This window comes from Strigops habroptila, chromosome 8, assembly GCF_004027225.2.
Source record: "Strigops habroptila isolate Jane chromosome 8, bStrHab1.2.pri, whole genome shotgun sequence".
Taxonomy (NCBI): domain Eukaryota; kingdom Metazoa; phylum Chordata; class Aves; order Psittaciformes; family Psittacidae; genus Strigops; species Strigops habroptila.
The window spans coordinates 31,557,433-31,574,410 of NC_044284.2; the positions used below are offsets into that span (position 1 = coordinate 31,557,433).

The 16,978-nt window shown below is 38.3% G+C and overlaps 1 protein-coding gene across 9 annotated transcripts in view; it reads left to right on the forward strand.

Moving 5' to 3' along the window:
• The window catches only part of NAALADL2 (N-acetylated alpha-linked acidic dipeptidase like 2), a 494,598-nt gene that overhangs the window by 113,932 nt on the left and 363,688 nt on the right, over positions 1-16,978 (forward strand). For 5 of the 9 annotated variants that reach the window (XM_030494655.1, XM_030494654.1, XM_030494663.1 and 2 more), the window contains exon 4: positions 4,562-4,626. The exons of 3 other annotated variants lie outside the window; for them this stretch is intronic. In XM_030494655.1, coding sequence (XP_030350515.1) covers positions 4,584-4,626 — 43 coding nt within the window. In that variant the 5' untranslated portion in view covers positions 4,562-4,583. Of the gene's footprint in view, positions 1-4,561; positions 4,627-16,978 lie in introns of those variants that run through there. One more of the 9 variants, XM_030494661.1, reaches the window with a different exon arrangement.

The following is a 16,978-nucleotide window of genomic DNA, read 5'->3' on the forward strand; positions in this document are numbered from 1 at the left end:
TTTTCCATGGAACAAATAAAATAGCTATGTTGCTCTTAAAAGAGACAAAGAAACAAATCACCACCACCGCCAAAAAAACCTGCAAACACCAGCAGTATAAAAACCTGAACATCTGTGAGGGAGACAGGATTGGCACTGTCCCTTTTCTCCTTGCAATCCCACCATTGTTGAAGGTGAAATATTTGTTATTTTTTCTTGTGAAAATGTCCGTGGTGCCAGACAGGTAGTCACTACAAGAGACGTTGTGGACTGCTCCTTTCCTGTTATATGCTTTAAAGCACTTGGTTATCAACTAGCAAGTTTTCATAGAGACTGGATCAGAGAGTAATCTTAGCAATTTGAACTCTGCATATTCCCAGTGCTTACATTTCATTTCTAGATATGATTTGTGTTATTTATGCAATTTCACATCTGGTAAGTGTGCCTCATTATTCGTGTTTTTGAAACATCGAAACTATATTCTTTAGGAACACACACCCCACACCCACACACCCTCCTTCCCCCACGTCTTTCTCTTACATTAGTAGAGTACATAGCATAATATTTCTGGGAGTTTGAAACACGTTACCAATAAAGAATGACAGCAGATGTGTTAGCTCTTGATGATATTACTTTGTTTGCATTAATTCTATATAATACCTAGATTCTTGAGTAGAAGTGAGAGTCCTGAAGGCAATTTGGCCAGCGCTTACAGGAAACCTTTGCTTTTCTGAAGGCTTTCGGTTTTGAGATTTGCAGAGTTTAAAGAACTTATGACAATATAGAATCACAGAATCCCAGGTTAGAAGAGACCTCAACGATCATCTGGTCCAACCTTTCTTGGCAAAGCATGACTGTCCATCCGTATCTTAAAAGTGTCCAACGTTGGGGAATCCACCACTTCTCTGAGGAGATTATTCCAATGGCTGATTGTTCTCATTGTGAGACATCTTCCTCTTGTGTCCAGTCAGAATCTCTCTGGGAGTAACTTGTACCCATTACCCCTCATCTTCTTCATGTGACTCCTTGTAAAAAGAGAGTCTCTGTCTTCTTTCATTTCCTCTGGCAACCCTTATTGTTGATGGAGAGTGCTCTGTTTCTAATGACATAGAGCTTAGGCTTGCAGTCATCCATGACATTGGCAGTATGATGCAGCGATCTGTTTGGCATGGCTGTATGTGCAGCATAAGATCTAGCTTTTCTCTTTTGTAGCCCTGATTGCTATCATAATCAATATATCTGTTCATTGTCTGTCAAATGCACTCCATAGAATTGACAAACATTGTAGTTGCTGTACTGTAAATACAAAGAATAACTTTATCCTTTTTTATGGGAGTAGAACAAACCCACTGCATTTTCACGTTTGTGTCTTTCTAGAGAGAGTGTCTGAATTAAGAGTTCCTCCTTTGGAAATCACTCCTTTTAAGTCATTGCACACAAATAATTTTAGGAGAACAAAACCACAACCTAGCCATTTCTCACCATCAGTCATTGTTGGAAGAGGGAATATGAAAAAATCTTGAGCTTCAGTCCTTTTTGCACTATTCCCACTTGTAGGCTTTGTTTCAAAGGAAGAAGTATTTTCAGTAGTACCACTGTCTTGTCTTGAATTCTTAAAAATATTTAAGAGTTAACAGAAGATAGAGTGATAAAATGCTAAACCATAAAATATAAAATACTTAAATAGGTGCTAAAAACCCCAAATCAGAATCTCACTCCTAAATGAAGTGTTGGTACTCAGTAGGTTAGAAGATTTTTTGTTACCTTAGATTTCTGTTGTCTTTGGAGTTAGTAGCTCTCTTTGTAAGGGGGAGGACCTCACAGAATATGTTACTGAAGGTGAAACCTGATCATTATGATTTCTCCCATGTTAAGAAGTTACAGGGTATTTAAGGATTTCTGTCTTTCAAGATATGGACAGTTTGTGTTTGGAGAGGGCAGAAATGCTTCAGATGTTTCTCTCTCATCAGTTAATTACCAAATATATCTTGCTTTGCACTGCAGAACTTCATTGATAATAGACTTGTTTTTCTTAAATATGTCTTCTAAATATAGAGCAACTCAAGCTTGTTTGAATATAAAAACTCAGCACTAAATTTTTGACTTCCCCAAGTTTTATGGTCAAGGAAGAGTTTCTGTATGGGCTCCTCTGCTGTACCCAGGAAGGGGTATGTGTAACCTCGATATTGGTTCCCAAATCAAACTAGTAATAAATGGTGCTCTTGGCCATAGTGTCTTTGAGAGCTGAAATAAAGAAAAATCAGTGCCCAAATATTTTTCCTTCTCCTGTCTTAGGTGCATTTCATCAGCTTTGAGTTTCAGGAAGGTGGTGCAAATCTTTCGTATTAGGGACTTGTTTGCAAAGCAGGATTAGACATAGTCAGACCCTTTAACAAGCTCCCAGTATCCACTCTTGCATGCTTATTTCATTAACACTACCACTGAATACTTTCAGGAAAGGTCACTTTCGCTTGTCACTCTTAAAGTAATCACAAAGACAGTAAAGTTCGTATTTATGCATCTCTGTGCACACAAAAATAACTTAATTTGATCTCTGTCTGTAAGCAGAGGAAGCTGCTGTAATACTGAGCTGAAAAAGACCTCCATCCATTAAATGTATGTTTCAGTTGGATGTTTCACTCATACCTTCAAGTGGAAGCTTAGTAAATTGATTCAAGATTATGTTCAGTGTTGGAACGGGAAGTAGCCAGGTGTCTGTTGCGTGACTGGGGAGATTCCCCAGGTGTCTGCTAGAGTCTTACCTCCTGACACTGACTTTGGACTGGCTTCAGTCCATTGACAGTAAATTGGTACTCTAAGAGGGATGAGCCTGATGAATTATAGGAACCACTGACTACAAATTTTGGGCCATGAGCTGAGATTGAGGATTCTGGGAAAAAAACCTAGCAAAAGCTCAGCTATGCTAACAGTAATAAAATAATGAAAGGCTCATTTTTCAAACATAAGTTCATTTTGCTTTTCTCTTTGCTTTATTGATTAAAGAGCCTTTTCTGACTGCAGAATGGTTGATTTAACCCAACTAATTTGATAATTAGGCAAGAATAAAGCATAAGTTTTTTTCTTGTAGTCTCCTTAAATTTGGTGAACCAAGTGAGAAGTTCTTTTGGAATTCACTACAGATGATTCAGGTTTGGGATGTCTGATTTACCTTCTCTAGCAATACTCAGATACTCAATATGGCAAAAAGCTAGTTGCATGTGTGGAAGATGAAGGTGCTTAAGGTGTACAGAAAAAGTTGACAGTGAATCACTAAAAGACGTAAATTTTTTTTTACTTCTGCCTATGTGATAATTAGCTTAAGGAGTGTTACTGTCTGTGGGGATATTCTTAAATAATAGTTTTGTTTGAGTTACCATAGTTTGTTTCAGGAATTCTGCTTTAAAGATATGCTTTACCTAACTTGAATTACCTTGAAAAACTGTCTTCAATTCCTCCTCCTCATCATGTTGCTGTTCTAATAAATACTAATTTCACTACTTTAAATAGGGAAGAACAAACCAATAAAGTTTAGTTTTTAAAATAGACTTATTTTCTACTGGATAGAAAAAATGTCTAACACCATTGATTAGACCATTTTGAGTTGTAATCCAGACAGAGGTTAACATTGTGAGAGCTACTTACCTCTTTTAATTTGTCACTATTTGTTCCTTTAAAATAGCGTGGTGGCTTTTCTTTGATTTTTGCCATTGGCAGTTGCAAATGTAAATGTTAAAATAAAGCTAACTTTGTAGGCAGAGACAGGTGTACTTGTTTAACAAATTGATCACAAATGTATCAGACACCTGTTATTTGATTTCCACAGCAGAAAAGAGCAAATATTTTCTTAGAACTCAGCTTGAAGTTTGGCTAGATGAGATTATAGTAAAAGTTTGTGTCCTTGTGCCGGGGAAGGAGGGGAAGAGAAGCAAAATAACGTTTTGTTTAAAAGCCCTTTCTGTTACAGAGTTAAAACAATCTCAAAATTACAGTGTTCAAGTAAAGCATTTTCCTTGGAGGTAATCTTTGTGAAAGACACAGGAAGGGTGGTTCTGACTTTTAGGTTTTGGGTTCTTTGCAAAGCTTTTGCCAAGGGGCACTGCATCTGCACGATCATCCTCCTTGGTGGAGAGTTGTGGCTGCCAAGTTCCCATCCCACAGAGATTGGCATGATGGTTATCATTTAGATTTCATATGAAATGTAAATTCAAAGGATCTTTAAAATCAGTTGCAAACTTTCTGCAGGCTTTGGCATCTTGACTAAAACACCTGCTGCAGAAGAGAAATACTCTTCAGATTGCTGTATATGTGAAAGTGAAAGGAAAGGGTGGGGAGCAAGTAAGTGGGAGAGTCCAGGAGGAGGCAAAGCAGCCTTGCCTGAAGCACATGTTAATCAAAGGAGATCAAAGGATATGATGTCAGTTTATAGAGAAACAGGTCAGGCAAGTCCAGGTAGCTCAGGAAGCAGGATACTAATTATTCGCAGAAGAAAGATATATGGTTACTGTGCTACAGCTGGAAGTCAGGAGGTCAAAACTTGCACAGCAACCAAGTCAACCTGATAATACGGCTTGGCTCCTTACAGGGGAGTTTATCCTTTTCGCGAAATGGGAGAGAATGAATCTAGCGTACCAAGTCCATCCCAACAAGGTAAGCACATGCAACCTGTGAAGTGCTGTCCTGTGTGGAGGTTTGAGGCATTGTTAGTCTCTCATGTGGGAGCTTGTTTAGCTGTCGGCTGTTGCAGCATGTGCTGCGTGTCCGCACGAGGGGATGTGTTTTTGCATGCATTTTGCAGAAAGCAGGAAATCCACATCCCTCATCTCTGTAACACGCTGTTTTTAAAAAAACACTGCATAAATTTAGGAGAGTAAGGGAAGGTCTGATAAGATCGTGTAAGCATTTGGTACTGTATTGTCAACAACGGTTGCTTTAAACTTAAGGTGAGCTGTGGATGTTGAGGTTACCGTTCTGTAGCTTAGTTCAATTTTCTGCAAATACTTTTGGATAGGAAATGCTTTGCACAACTGCTTCGCACAAATTGAGTACCTGTTGCATGTGAGCAGGGCATAGCAGATGCATAAAGATGAAGGATATTCTTTCAGTTTTGCATTCTTGGCTTATTCCAGGTTGTTGCTTTTTCTTTTTTCTTTTTTTTTTTTCCCTCTGGGCTGTGCTAAGGTAGCACCAACACATGCATGCAAAACAACCCTTGTAAGGACTTGTGAGACTAACTGTTAGAACAGAGTATTCTGTCCTAGGTGTTTTAAATTTTCAGTAGAAGCCTGAGCACAACAGTTCATAAATCTTAGTCCTTCTTTTGCAACATTAAAGTCAAGTTTTTGCTTTTAGAAAGAATGTTTTCCCAGTAGCCCTTTTTTCTTTCAACAGACAGTTTTAATGTCCCAGGAAATATTATCTTCCTGAGGAATTACTCCATTATTTTGTCTTCTTAACGTTCAGTTGTTTTTTTCCCCGGCATACAACCCATGCTTTTCTTTTGCTTGACTTTACCATTTTTTTCCTGGCCTCTTTCTCATGCTTTGCATACCAGCAAGGAGTAAAGCTTTGTATCTGCTTTGGGTTTTGCAAGAAACCACAAGCTATTGTAAAATTTGCAAATGATTTTCCAAGAGCTGATATGGTAAGTTTTCTAGTCAATGAGATGTGCTGCTATTTTTTCCCTTGAAGTTATTCTTTATGTAGATGCATGCATGTTATACTGGGATTCAAATATATGTCAGACCTATGTTGGGAATAACTCCGTAAATGCCAGAGAAGATTTTGTTCACCACAAACTTCTATTCCACTGCTTTTTCTCTTCCATTTTTTTTTTTTTTTTTTTTGGTGTGTGTATGTAAGTATGTACATACTGCAGCAAACATACAGTAGCAAATTCAATTTTCATCCAGATTTTAATTTTGAAAAATCAACAGTAATGTTCAGTAGTGTCCGGGTCTAAACACCTTTCCGGGATGGTAATGAGAGTATTGATATTATTTCTTTCTTCATTCAGGATCTGACTTGAGGTAACAGGGGTATGCGGTTCAGAAATATGTCCAGCCTAATTCTTATCTTAGTTTTCATGCTTGAAGTGAGGAGCTATTTCATTGCTGCTAATAAGCTCATATTGATAAAAGTGATTTGAAATGTTTTCCGGTCCATCGTATTTTATACAGGTCGTTTGGTAACCATGATTGTGATTCTGACTTAATTTGTGCCTATTCTTCATTAGTCTAAGTTAGCTTAGTCAAACAGAATTCCTCTTGATTTGCATTGGTGGAATTGGGACAAGAATTATGGCTGCACAGTAAATAAAAATGTTCTGTATGTACATGCATGCAAACACACACATACATCCTCAGTATAATATTTTTCTATTGCCATCAATCTGATGTACTGGGTTATTTCCATGTGTGCTTGTTTTTAGAAACTGTCCAAAATAATTGGTGATTCAACTGGTATTTTTTTAAGGAAAAAAGGTGGAAAAATTAACATTACTCAAGATTCCTGTCAAAACCACTGCTAGTCTGACAACTTGCATTTCTTTTCATGTTATTTATTTTTAGAGAACTTTGCACTTGTATGAATTACTAAAGGTGCCAGATTGACAGCCCTGGAGGCTGACTTCACTTATTCGTTAGCAAAAGAGATACTGCCTGGGCAGCAGCTGCACAAACCTACTTGCTGTGCTATAGCCCTGTGTCTCAGTTCTGCTGTGAAAAAACACCCTTTTTTGAGGATCCAGAGGTTTCAGTCCTGTTCATTCCTTGCTCTTCCCTGCAGCATTTTCTTCTGAAGGTTTTGTGATGGTTAGGTTTGTGCGCTAAAGACTATGACAGAGACCTTTATGTGATTTCACCAAACAGCCGTCAGATGGTGAAGAAGGCTCGGGGCTTACATAAGTCAGTAATTCTCACCATCTGGTCAATCAGTAAATGTAAGGTCACTCTGCTGTTACAGCATTTTTGTTTTGCACCAAGTACAGTAAGCTCAGAGAATAAATTAGCTCTTGGTTCTGTTCTGTTGTTATTCTGCTATTTCTGTAAACGCTTCAGACCTCCATTTCTGCAGAGGCTTGCAGCCTGGGTGTGACAACTGAAAAGAGCAAAGCCCAGAACAATAGGGCTTTGACTGCCAGCCATGAATTGATTCTTCATTCAGTCAAGCACACGGAGAGCCCTTCAAAAATGCACTGCAACTAACTGAGAATACCTTATATTTTTGTGGTGGTTTGGGTTTTTTGCTTTGTTGTTGTTGTGTTTTTTGCTTTTAGATTCAAGAGCTGTTCCTTCACATGAGTTGTTGTTTTCAGTCTTCCCGCGAGCTAAGTGCTCTTTACTGCCCCACAAGATGCAATTAATGTAAATATTAATTTTATGACACTGTACATAAGTTGTAATCGATTTTACACTGTAATGTGTTGTTAGATGATCACAGTAGTTTTGCTCGCTTGCTAAGTGTGTGTAATCCATGCTTGCCTCTCTGGTCCAAGGAGGACAGAATTAAATTGACAAGTTCAAGTTAAAGCAGCTTGTTCTTTCAGTTCTCAGGAGGCACGGTAAGTGAGCAAGAATGAGAGGAGTTGTATGGCCGTTACTAATTGTCATGGTTTAAGCCCAGCCAGTAACTCAGAACCACGCAGCCGCTCGCTCACTCCCCCCCTTTCTTCCTCCCCCTGCTCCCAGAGGGATGGGGAGGAGAATCAAAAGAATGTAACTCCCACAGGTTGAGATAAGAGCAGTCCCGTAGCTAAGGTATAATCAAAACCACTACTGCTACCACCAGTAACAATAATGATAAGGGAAATAACAAGGGGAGAGAATACAATTGCTCACCACCCACTGACCGATACCCAGCCCGACCCGAGCAGCGATCTGGGTCTTCCGGGTAACTCCCCCCGATTTATATACTGGGCATGACGTGCTGTGGTATGGAATACCCCTTTGGCCAGTTTGGGTCAGGTGTCCTGTCTCTGTTTCCTCCCAGCTTCCCCTCCTCCCTGGCAGAGCATGAGACTGAGAAAGTCCTTGGTTGGAGTAAACATTACTTAGCAACAACTAAAACCATTGGTGTTATAGCGTTGTTCCCAGGCTGAAAGTCAAAAACACAGCCCTGCACCATCTACTAAGAAGGAATAAAAATGACTGCTCTAGCTGAACCCAGGACAGTAATATACCATCCTGAAAAATTTGTTGTGTTTTTTTTTTTTCAGAGCTCCCTTATGTGCTGTTTATTAGCATATCTAAGGCATTTCTATAAATGGTTTAATTATATATATCCGTAATATAAACATATGATTAAATAAGTATAATCATTCTTAAAATAATTTCCAGCAAGTTCAGCTCCCTTCTGTAATTAATTTGGGCTTTGGATCAGCTCTGAAGCGTGTGTTCCTTAGGGTTTGTTCTTGTGTTCTGATGTTGATTTTTAGATCAATATATATGTAGTCTCATGAAACATTTACAGACCGGGTCTAAAAGAAACAACTACTAGTTTTTGCTGAGAAAAATGATAGGAAGATATCAAGAGCTTACATGAAGAACATGGCATTGGGAATTAAAAAGGGAATATCTTAGAAAGTGAATTTAAAATGGTGGCTTTTCAGTCTCAAGTTCCCCCTTTCGTAATGAGAGGGCTTCTTGGCCACCAGGTCTACACTGCTTGCTAGGCTCTGAAGAGTGGTTTTCTTTCAGGTTTGTTTTTTTTGAGCAGGACTCTGAATAATGCTAAGAAATGCTGTAATCAGCTGCAGTTAATAGCTCTAACAAGATGTGGTAGCTCTGAAGGTCCATTGTAAAAATGCTTCCTCTCCTTTTGTGTTCAATGACCTAAGTTCTCAGAATTGCACCCTCCCCCCCATTTGCTGTTAGCAGAACATCTTTGGGTCCCTTCTTGACTCCTTTTGAATGATAATAGTGAGGGTTTCCTCATTTCTTACGCAGATTGGCTCTATTCCCCAACCAGATAGAGTAACAATAGGTAATTTAAAATAATTCATTTTATTGCTGCCTCCTGTAGATTTTTGACTTTCATTTCAAAGTGGTGAATCCAGAGAGCTGGAGAAGTATGTTCTGATCACTATCCTGGTGCTGTGAAGAATATGAGATTCAAATAGTCCCGCAGAGCCATCAGCAGCTGGATCAGCACAGAGCACTCTTTTGACTTCAGCTGAAGTTATTCTGACATTTTCTGGGTGCTTTTAACTCTTTTATCACAGATATACCTTTAAAAAAAAAAAAAAAAAAAATAATCTTTAATTTCCAAGTTTGTGTGCTCATGAATAAGGATTTGGGGTTTCAGAATATCCTCAGTAACATAAGCCTATTGAAATTGAGAAAACTGCATAAGTTGAATCATGATAACAGTGAATCTCTACTGGTGAGAATCCAGGTGAGAATCTACTGCAGAACTGGGTATCAAACCCAGGACTTCCAGCTCCCAATCTGCTTCATATTATTGTTGTTTTGCTGTTACAATCTTTTTCAGTTTTTAGAGGTATGTTGCAGATGTTTGCATCCTAATATATATGCTTGAAAATGAAACAAGATAGCAACATCTTACTGTAATAAGTAGAACTGAAATTGAAAATATAGTGGATGTATAGTAAAAGCATGATGTTTGCAAGGAGTCTGAAAACTTTTCCTCATAATCTTGATCATAAAGCTACTTTAAACTTTGAAATTCTACAAAATGTAGAAATAAGCTCTTTTCAGCAGGAGTGTCTGTCAGATTCAGTGTTTGCCACTCAGGGAAGCAATCCAAAGAAAGTTGCTGGTTTTTCCCCCAGTACATCATTCTTCAGTGTGTGTGGTGTTATGTTTATTTTGGCCGCTCCCATACCTCTTTTCTCTGAAGATATGTCACTAGCTGGAGAAAAGTAAAGAACTGAGGTTGGCACAGAAGGAATACCAATGTGGTTTCAGCAGTTCAGGCAAAAGAAACCAAAGTTTATGTAAACTTCTTCTGCAGGTACGACACTAATTCATAATTGTAAGAGTACTTTGCATTTGTAGCAGGTCCTGACACGGTCTCTTTTTCCTTCTCGTTCAAGAACTGGAAGTTTTCTGGCATGGAATGGAATGGAATACAAGGATTGCATTCCATGGCTGTGTTGGAAAAGGTGGTGGTGAGGGGCTTTATTTTATTTGTCTTTTTCCTTTGCTTGAAAAACAGCATTTTCACTGATCTCCATCACAAATAAGGTGGTGTAATCGTAGAACAGTATCTTAAAAAGCATTCTGTCTTGCAGTGGGTCATTGAGATGTTCTTTCTAAAGGCAAGCAAGGTGTTTTGCTTCACTGCAATATCATTGTGATCAAGGTATTCAGATTCCCCCCCCGCCTCGCTCCCCAAGTGTGTTGTTGTGGTGGTTTTCCTTTTTTTTTTTTTTTCCCTAAGATTGTTGGGTTTGTTTTTGGTTTTTTTGTTTTGTTTTGTTTTTGATTTTTTTCTTCCTCCCCAAGGCCTGGTCTCTTGATTAGTCCCTTCATACTGACGATATGCTTACTATTCCATTAGATATATGGACATTGTCTGACTAATGTAGTGATGTTACATTGTACTATAGTATGCTTTAAGTAATGATGAAAAAGTAGGATAAAGTAGACTTCACTGGAAGAATTTCTACTTTTCAATTATTGTATGTGGGTAGCTTTTGCTCTTGGGTTGTTTTTTCTATATCGTTGTCATGGTTACTTAAGTTAGATTCAAGCCAATAGGAGAAACGTCGGTTACTTAGGACATCTAGGCAAAATAAAAAGAGTAATGGCACAATACCTGTGCAATAATGCTCTCCTATGTAGTATGTATTGAGGTTTGAAAACTTTGAAACAGGTCATCGTAGATCTGTTCCAAATCCGGAGACTTGTTTTACTTAGTTCTCCTGCTAATTCCTAGTGGTTCGGAGTGACTTTCTGCATTTCCAGATTGTCATAATGTATGTGTTGTTTTGTACTGTATATCCAGAGGTGTATGAAGCAACTCTGTAATAGTGGAAAGAAATTTTAGCAAGTAGTTGAATTTTCCATCTCTCTCACATGTTTCTAATCATAAGGCCAACCAGGCGCTTAGGGGAGAAGGCATGCTGCTTGAATTTACTCTTCTGAAACTATTTATGAATATTTTAACTAAGAGTGCACTGTGAAGGTCGTCAAACAGAATATGGTAGACACAGAAAATGTTAAGTCATGTCATTTGCACATTCCTTGAAAAGAGGTTAAGTGCCGTATGTGAAGACTTTTGTGCTTTCATAGTGATGTTGTTGTCATACAGGTTTCAATACTTATTGCACGTGTCCATATTAATGACAAGTAGTTAAAAGTTAGCATATGTAAAAAAATTGGGGGATTTTGGGTGTTTTAACCTTATTTACTAAGGAAATGAGGCTTTTGCTATCTCTGTCAGATGAATTTGAAAATATTCAGGCAAATTTGGGGTATTTTGGATGTTCTTCTGGAAGCATGTTATTCCAAAAGATTATATCAGTGATCTGTGGATTTATGCAGCAGCAAATGTAGCTGAATATATGTCTTAGGTATGGGGATTGCAGAAAGCAAACAAGTTTAATTACTTTTCTGTGACTTCAGATCTTCACATCCAAAGATTAATTTTTAATTACACAGAAAGCTGTGCAACCCTGGGGAAGTGTGGACATGTTCACGCGTACAGAACAAAATACTGCGTGATTTGCTAAAGAAGGGTGTGTGTTTGCCAGAAACACTGTGATTTCAGTACCTGTTTTGGTATTTTCTAGCTCGCATTATTTCAGAGGAAAAAAAAAGACCCAACTCTGTAAGGATACAGTTTGGCTTTTTTTAATGTCTGTATCACAGTTGTGATAATTTTTAGGAATCTCATGGTTTTGGAATATATAGAACTGGGAACAATAACTGAAAAACTGTTCCTTTTGCATTTAGTCATCTGTCAGAGAAGGAAGAAAGATTTACTTGATCTACATCAGGAGTAGCTAGAAACTGTTAGAAACCAATGTTTAGCTTCAAGGAGACTTTTCATATTCTTCCCTCTCAAAAAAGATGTGCATGTTCTATGTAGTAGTGCTGGAGCTTTTTGCTGAATTTTTAGATTTTTGTTTCTTCCATGTCCATTGTCTCTACAGTTACGTCTACCTCAGGATGGTATTTCAGCTGGTGCAGAGCCATGGGGTACCTTTGGACCTGCACTGGTGCTGGGAGTCCATTCTTGCAGACTATTACTGCAGCTGCTTCTGCTTTTTTCCACTTTCATGCTTCAGGTTATATTTTGGTCATATACTGAAGCCCTTCTTAGCATTCAGGAGAATAAAAAGCATAACCTAAAGTTAACTAAATCTGTCCCTGTAGAAACAGTCATAGAGAACAGAGCTGAGGTTTTTTAACCTGAATGCTACTGTGAATCAATAGTGCCAAGCATAGTTTTATAATAGCTGGCTTTGTCAATTTGTATATACATTCATCTTTTTCTTCAAATAGTGCTAGTATGAAAGTGGCATTTCTGCTGTCTGTGTAAGCTCAGATTTTATGTGCCTTCATAACACAATTAAGTTTACCACATTTTATTCCTGCTAGTGCTGCAAAGAGGGGCTGAGTCAGACTGTATTTGTTCTTGTGCTTCATCAGCAGAAATGTTTACCAGCCTTTTTAGCTATATTTTATTTGTGAAAACACAATGAAAGTAATGAGGTTGCACTGGTATGAGAGGGTCTAATTTGGCCTGTGTTGTTATGAGCATTGATTGAAACATATGAGCAAGAAATAATCTATTTGACTTCCATTGCCCAAGGCTGAGTTTTTAGGGCTGACAGGAAACAAATATGCATCTTTTCACTTCTAAACTGAGTATATTTGACCCGAAAGTCTGAGAGTTACCATAAACCCAAATCATGGCAATGGTGGTTGTACAGCAGAATTGTCTTTTCTCTCTCCTCATAGAGGTGATGCTTAGATGTCCTTGATCAACTGCTCTTTCTTCTTGTTTGCCCTCCTTTCTCTCTTCGTGACTCTTCTCAGTGTGCCTTGGTTGAAAGAAAGCATAGGTGGGTGGTTTGAATTATAAAGACATTCCAATATGCCAGTAAATTAAGTTACAGATACCATATTACTCCAGCTCTTGGCAGTGTCAATGACTCTGGCACGTTGTATGACATCCCTAGGATGTTGCCTCTGTGTAACAAAGGCTCTGCCAGCTCTAGGGGACTGTAAATTCAGTTCTCTGTTAATTCATGGGCATTCTGGTCATCCACCTGCAAACTGCAGTGTAGTTGATGGTTAACTAGCACATAATTATGTAAAGTCATGTCCTCTACATACCTAAACAACAAAATATTTGTAACTGTTGCTTTGCTGATGCAGAGAATTTTTCCTATTTACTGTTTCTATACTTACCAGATTACATATAAAAACTATAAAATCCTTTATATATCCATAAACATAATAAAAATGCTACACCTCATAACTTTGACTTAGTCAATAATTCTACGTTTAGCCTGAGGGGTTGAAAGGAAAAATATTCCTGTTACAAATTTTAATTATGCCATAAACTTTGGGAAGTAGCTATTGATCTTCAGCATCTGCCATGAGAAATGTTGTCTGCTTTTTTTTGGTTATTTAATTTGTGAGCAGTATTGTCATAGAGAATAAAAATAACAAATGTCACATGAGACGAAGATGTACCATATGTAAATGAGAATATTTTGGTTTGTTTATGTTCTAAAAATATTGCTGAAGAATTTTTTTGTTTCTTACCATGTTTTTTTTTTTTAGCTATCTCCAGAGAAATTTGCATTTGAGATGCAAGAAAGCAAATTCTAATTCTATCAAAGACCCTGTCTCACCATGGGATGTTGTAGTGTATGCAGTATGTTTCTTGTCTTAGAGATACATTTAAAATTTCAGTTCAATTGACTCTTCTCTGTTGTGGAAAAATCGTAATTTCAAGGGCCAGATGAGACAAAAGCTGGAATCTTATTTCTGTACTTCTTGCCTTAAACCTGGGCTGTTAGACAGTGGCTGTTAGTGAAGAAAAAATAAGTCTGGCTGAAAATAGTAACACTGAAATTCTGGTCTGGTATGAAATCAGCAGCAAAGTTATCATTGCTCTTCAGCACAGTGAGCTATTATTGAGATGTTGCAGAGTAGGAGGAAGAGCTTTTTAACATGTTTGAATTTCACAGCAGCATGTAAGAAGCTAAGCATTTGAAATGCAGACTACCTTTCTAATCATAATAAGGCCCAGAGCTAAATGTGTTGTTTCGTGGCATGTCTGCTTATGGTTCAAGATGTTTGACTGCAGGTGAAAGAAGAGGGAGACCTGAGGTGATCCCCAAAACCAGTCATTTTAGGTGACTGGAAACACAGGCTATACTCTCATTAAAATTTCAGTACAAGGATCCTTGTAGGCAGAGTAGGATAAAGGTCCTTTTCTTTTCCCCCATCCAAAACGGTCTTTGAGGAGATGCTACTTGGTGCTCTCCTCCTGAGGTAAATAGAGGAAAGATAGTCATTCCTATCCAGGAGAACTGGAGCTACATGGAGAAAAATGGCTTAGAGAGCTCCAAATAACTGGCCCTTGGAAGAATGATTGACGGCAACTCTCCGTGATGGCAAAGACTGATAGACTCTGCGTCCTGAGTAGGTGCCTGTGGGACCGAAAAGCGCTTGCTTTTTTCTCTCTGAAAGTCTACATTGTGTGAAGCAAGGAGGTAGTTTGTGTGGTCTTGAGTATTGTGCCAAATTAGTGCTATTTTAGTTGGCTCAATACAAAGATACAGTGAACCTAATTTTAGTGCCAAATACTATATTGATGCATCTACATTAAAAGGAAGAATGTTTTTAAAGCTATAGCATGTGAGTGGGCTGTGCTGTGCAGGAATCTCCCAGAACATCCTTGAGGAATACTTTTCTCCCTAGATACACCTATATCCCTTTTTGCTTGTTAGTTTTACTTAGAGTCTCATCTTTTTATCTTCCTACACCCTGTGGTGATTGCTGATACCAAGCAGCATCTCAAGTTTCTCAAACTTCTTGCACATTGCAGTGATGCTGTGACCTCTTACTGAATAAGTAAACTAAGCAAAGTAGGACAAAGACGACTTCAGAGAGGCAGCTTGTAGTAGCTGTTGCCAACTCTTTGGCAGGAATTGCTCCCTTGTAAAAGGATTTGCCAGTGGCCTACTGATGCTTGAACCCTTCTGGCTGAGTTTACTCTGCCTAGCCTTGAACAAAAGGAGCAGGAAAAATATCATAGAGGCTTGCAGGCATTTGAGGTGGCCAAACTGACAGGTTGCACTCCAGCAGGTAAACGGAAGCCTATTAAGAACACACAGAGATAAAATGTGTCGTGTGAGTGTCGAGTGTTTTGTTGGGATGAACCTTGGCAAGGAAGACAGCTGTGGCCATTTCAAGGGCACAGTGCAACGATGCAGTTTCTAAAGGTTTTCTATAGCAAGTTCTGACTTAAATATTTTCTTATGAGACTAAAAATCTAAATCAAAACATGCATCTGAATTCTCTTTTCAGAGCAGGACTAAGGTGGCATCTCTATCTGACTGCAGGGCCCTCTCTGTAAAATTAGAAACACTTCACCATCTCCAATTTTGTCTTCTCTGAAGAGCGCTAGTGCTACTTGAATAATATTTTATTGTCTTTCATTTTCTGGGAAGAAAAAAAAAAGATGTCAAATGTATGCATTTTTCACAGGGGAAAAATTCATTGAAATGCCTCGTTCTCTTTCTAAAACCTTCTGACAGTTTGAGAACCCAGACCTGCCTTGATTTTTTGCTCCTCTGCAGTTATCCTTTAGCTATTTAATTTGGGCCTTGTACTCCTCAAAAGTTCTGCCATTTATAGATTGAGCCATTTATTTTGGTGACAAAGGGAAGCTGAATACCTTGAAAAATACAAGCTCTAATTTTTATATACTCCGATTTTTTTATGTATTGTTTCTAGCTGGCAGGTCAGATTTGTACTGAAGCCATATGCAGCAACTTAAAATTCATGTTGGTGTATCACTGCAGCTACTACTCTCAAGCCGCCACACCAGAAAACTATTAACTTTCAGTTAATGGTAACAGAAGATGTTTTATAATAAACTGTGAAATAACCTAATTATCTGCAAAAGGTGTAAATATTTTGTGTTAAAATGAAAGCAATTCTTTCTTTTTTTCTTTATTTATTTCAACAAATTGGTTATGTAAGACATACAATTAACTGGCTTTTGCTTTGGAGGGATTTGTGTTTGGTGTTTGCTATAATATGGTGTCTGCTCTAACAATAGATGACTGCCACTAAATGTTCTGATGTTTACATGTAGGGAGGTAGGCTCCTTTCTGAGTGAAAGAAGAAAGCGGTAGCTTGCACCTGTTAAATGTACGTACTGAGTGATAGTCTGAAGACTTAAAGCTGTGGATCATTTAAGATAGAAAGGGACTTGTTTTGATTTTTGATTGAATAATGGATTTTCAGTATGGGCTTGGGTTGTCCCCTTATCTTGCTTTTTGCAAATCACTTGTTTCATTTTTCAGCTTAGACTTTCATTTGAGATGGGCAGATGCGAACTGCCTGAGCTCTGTGGGGTTCAAATCTGCCAATAATTCTCAAGTGCCATAAGGATTACTTGGAAGTATATTTGTGATTTTAACTGGCTCATTTTTAACAGTAGAAGAGAGTATTCAAAAGAAATGGAAAAAGCCCAAGTCTTCTATGCAAAACGAAGCTTTCCTAAGATGTGAGGTTAGAACATGCCGAGCTATTAAAAATGAAGAAGAAGAGTAAAACTCTTACCATGAAGGATGGGAACTGCAGCTTGGGAGAGAAAGATGAACAAAATGAAGAATGTGGTAATTTGTTCAGGAAGCACTTCTGCTGCAGTCGTAGCCAGTTATGAAGGCTGGTGGGACCAGCCTTTCTTTGCACTGGAGGGAACCTAAAGTCATGGAGTAAGTTTCCACCTTCCTGAGAATGTTTCTTGTTTCAAGGCAGACCTTTCAAACACCCAGTTGCCTGTC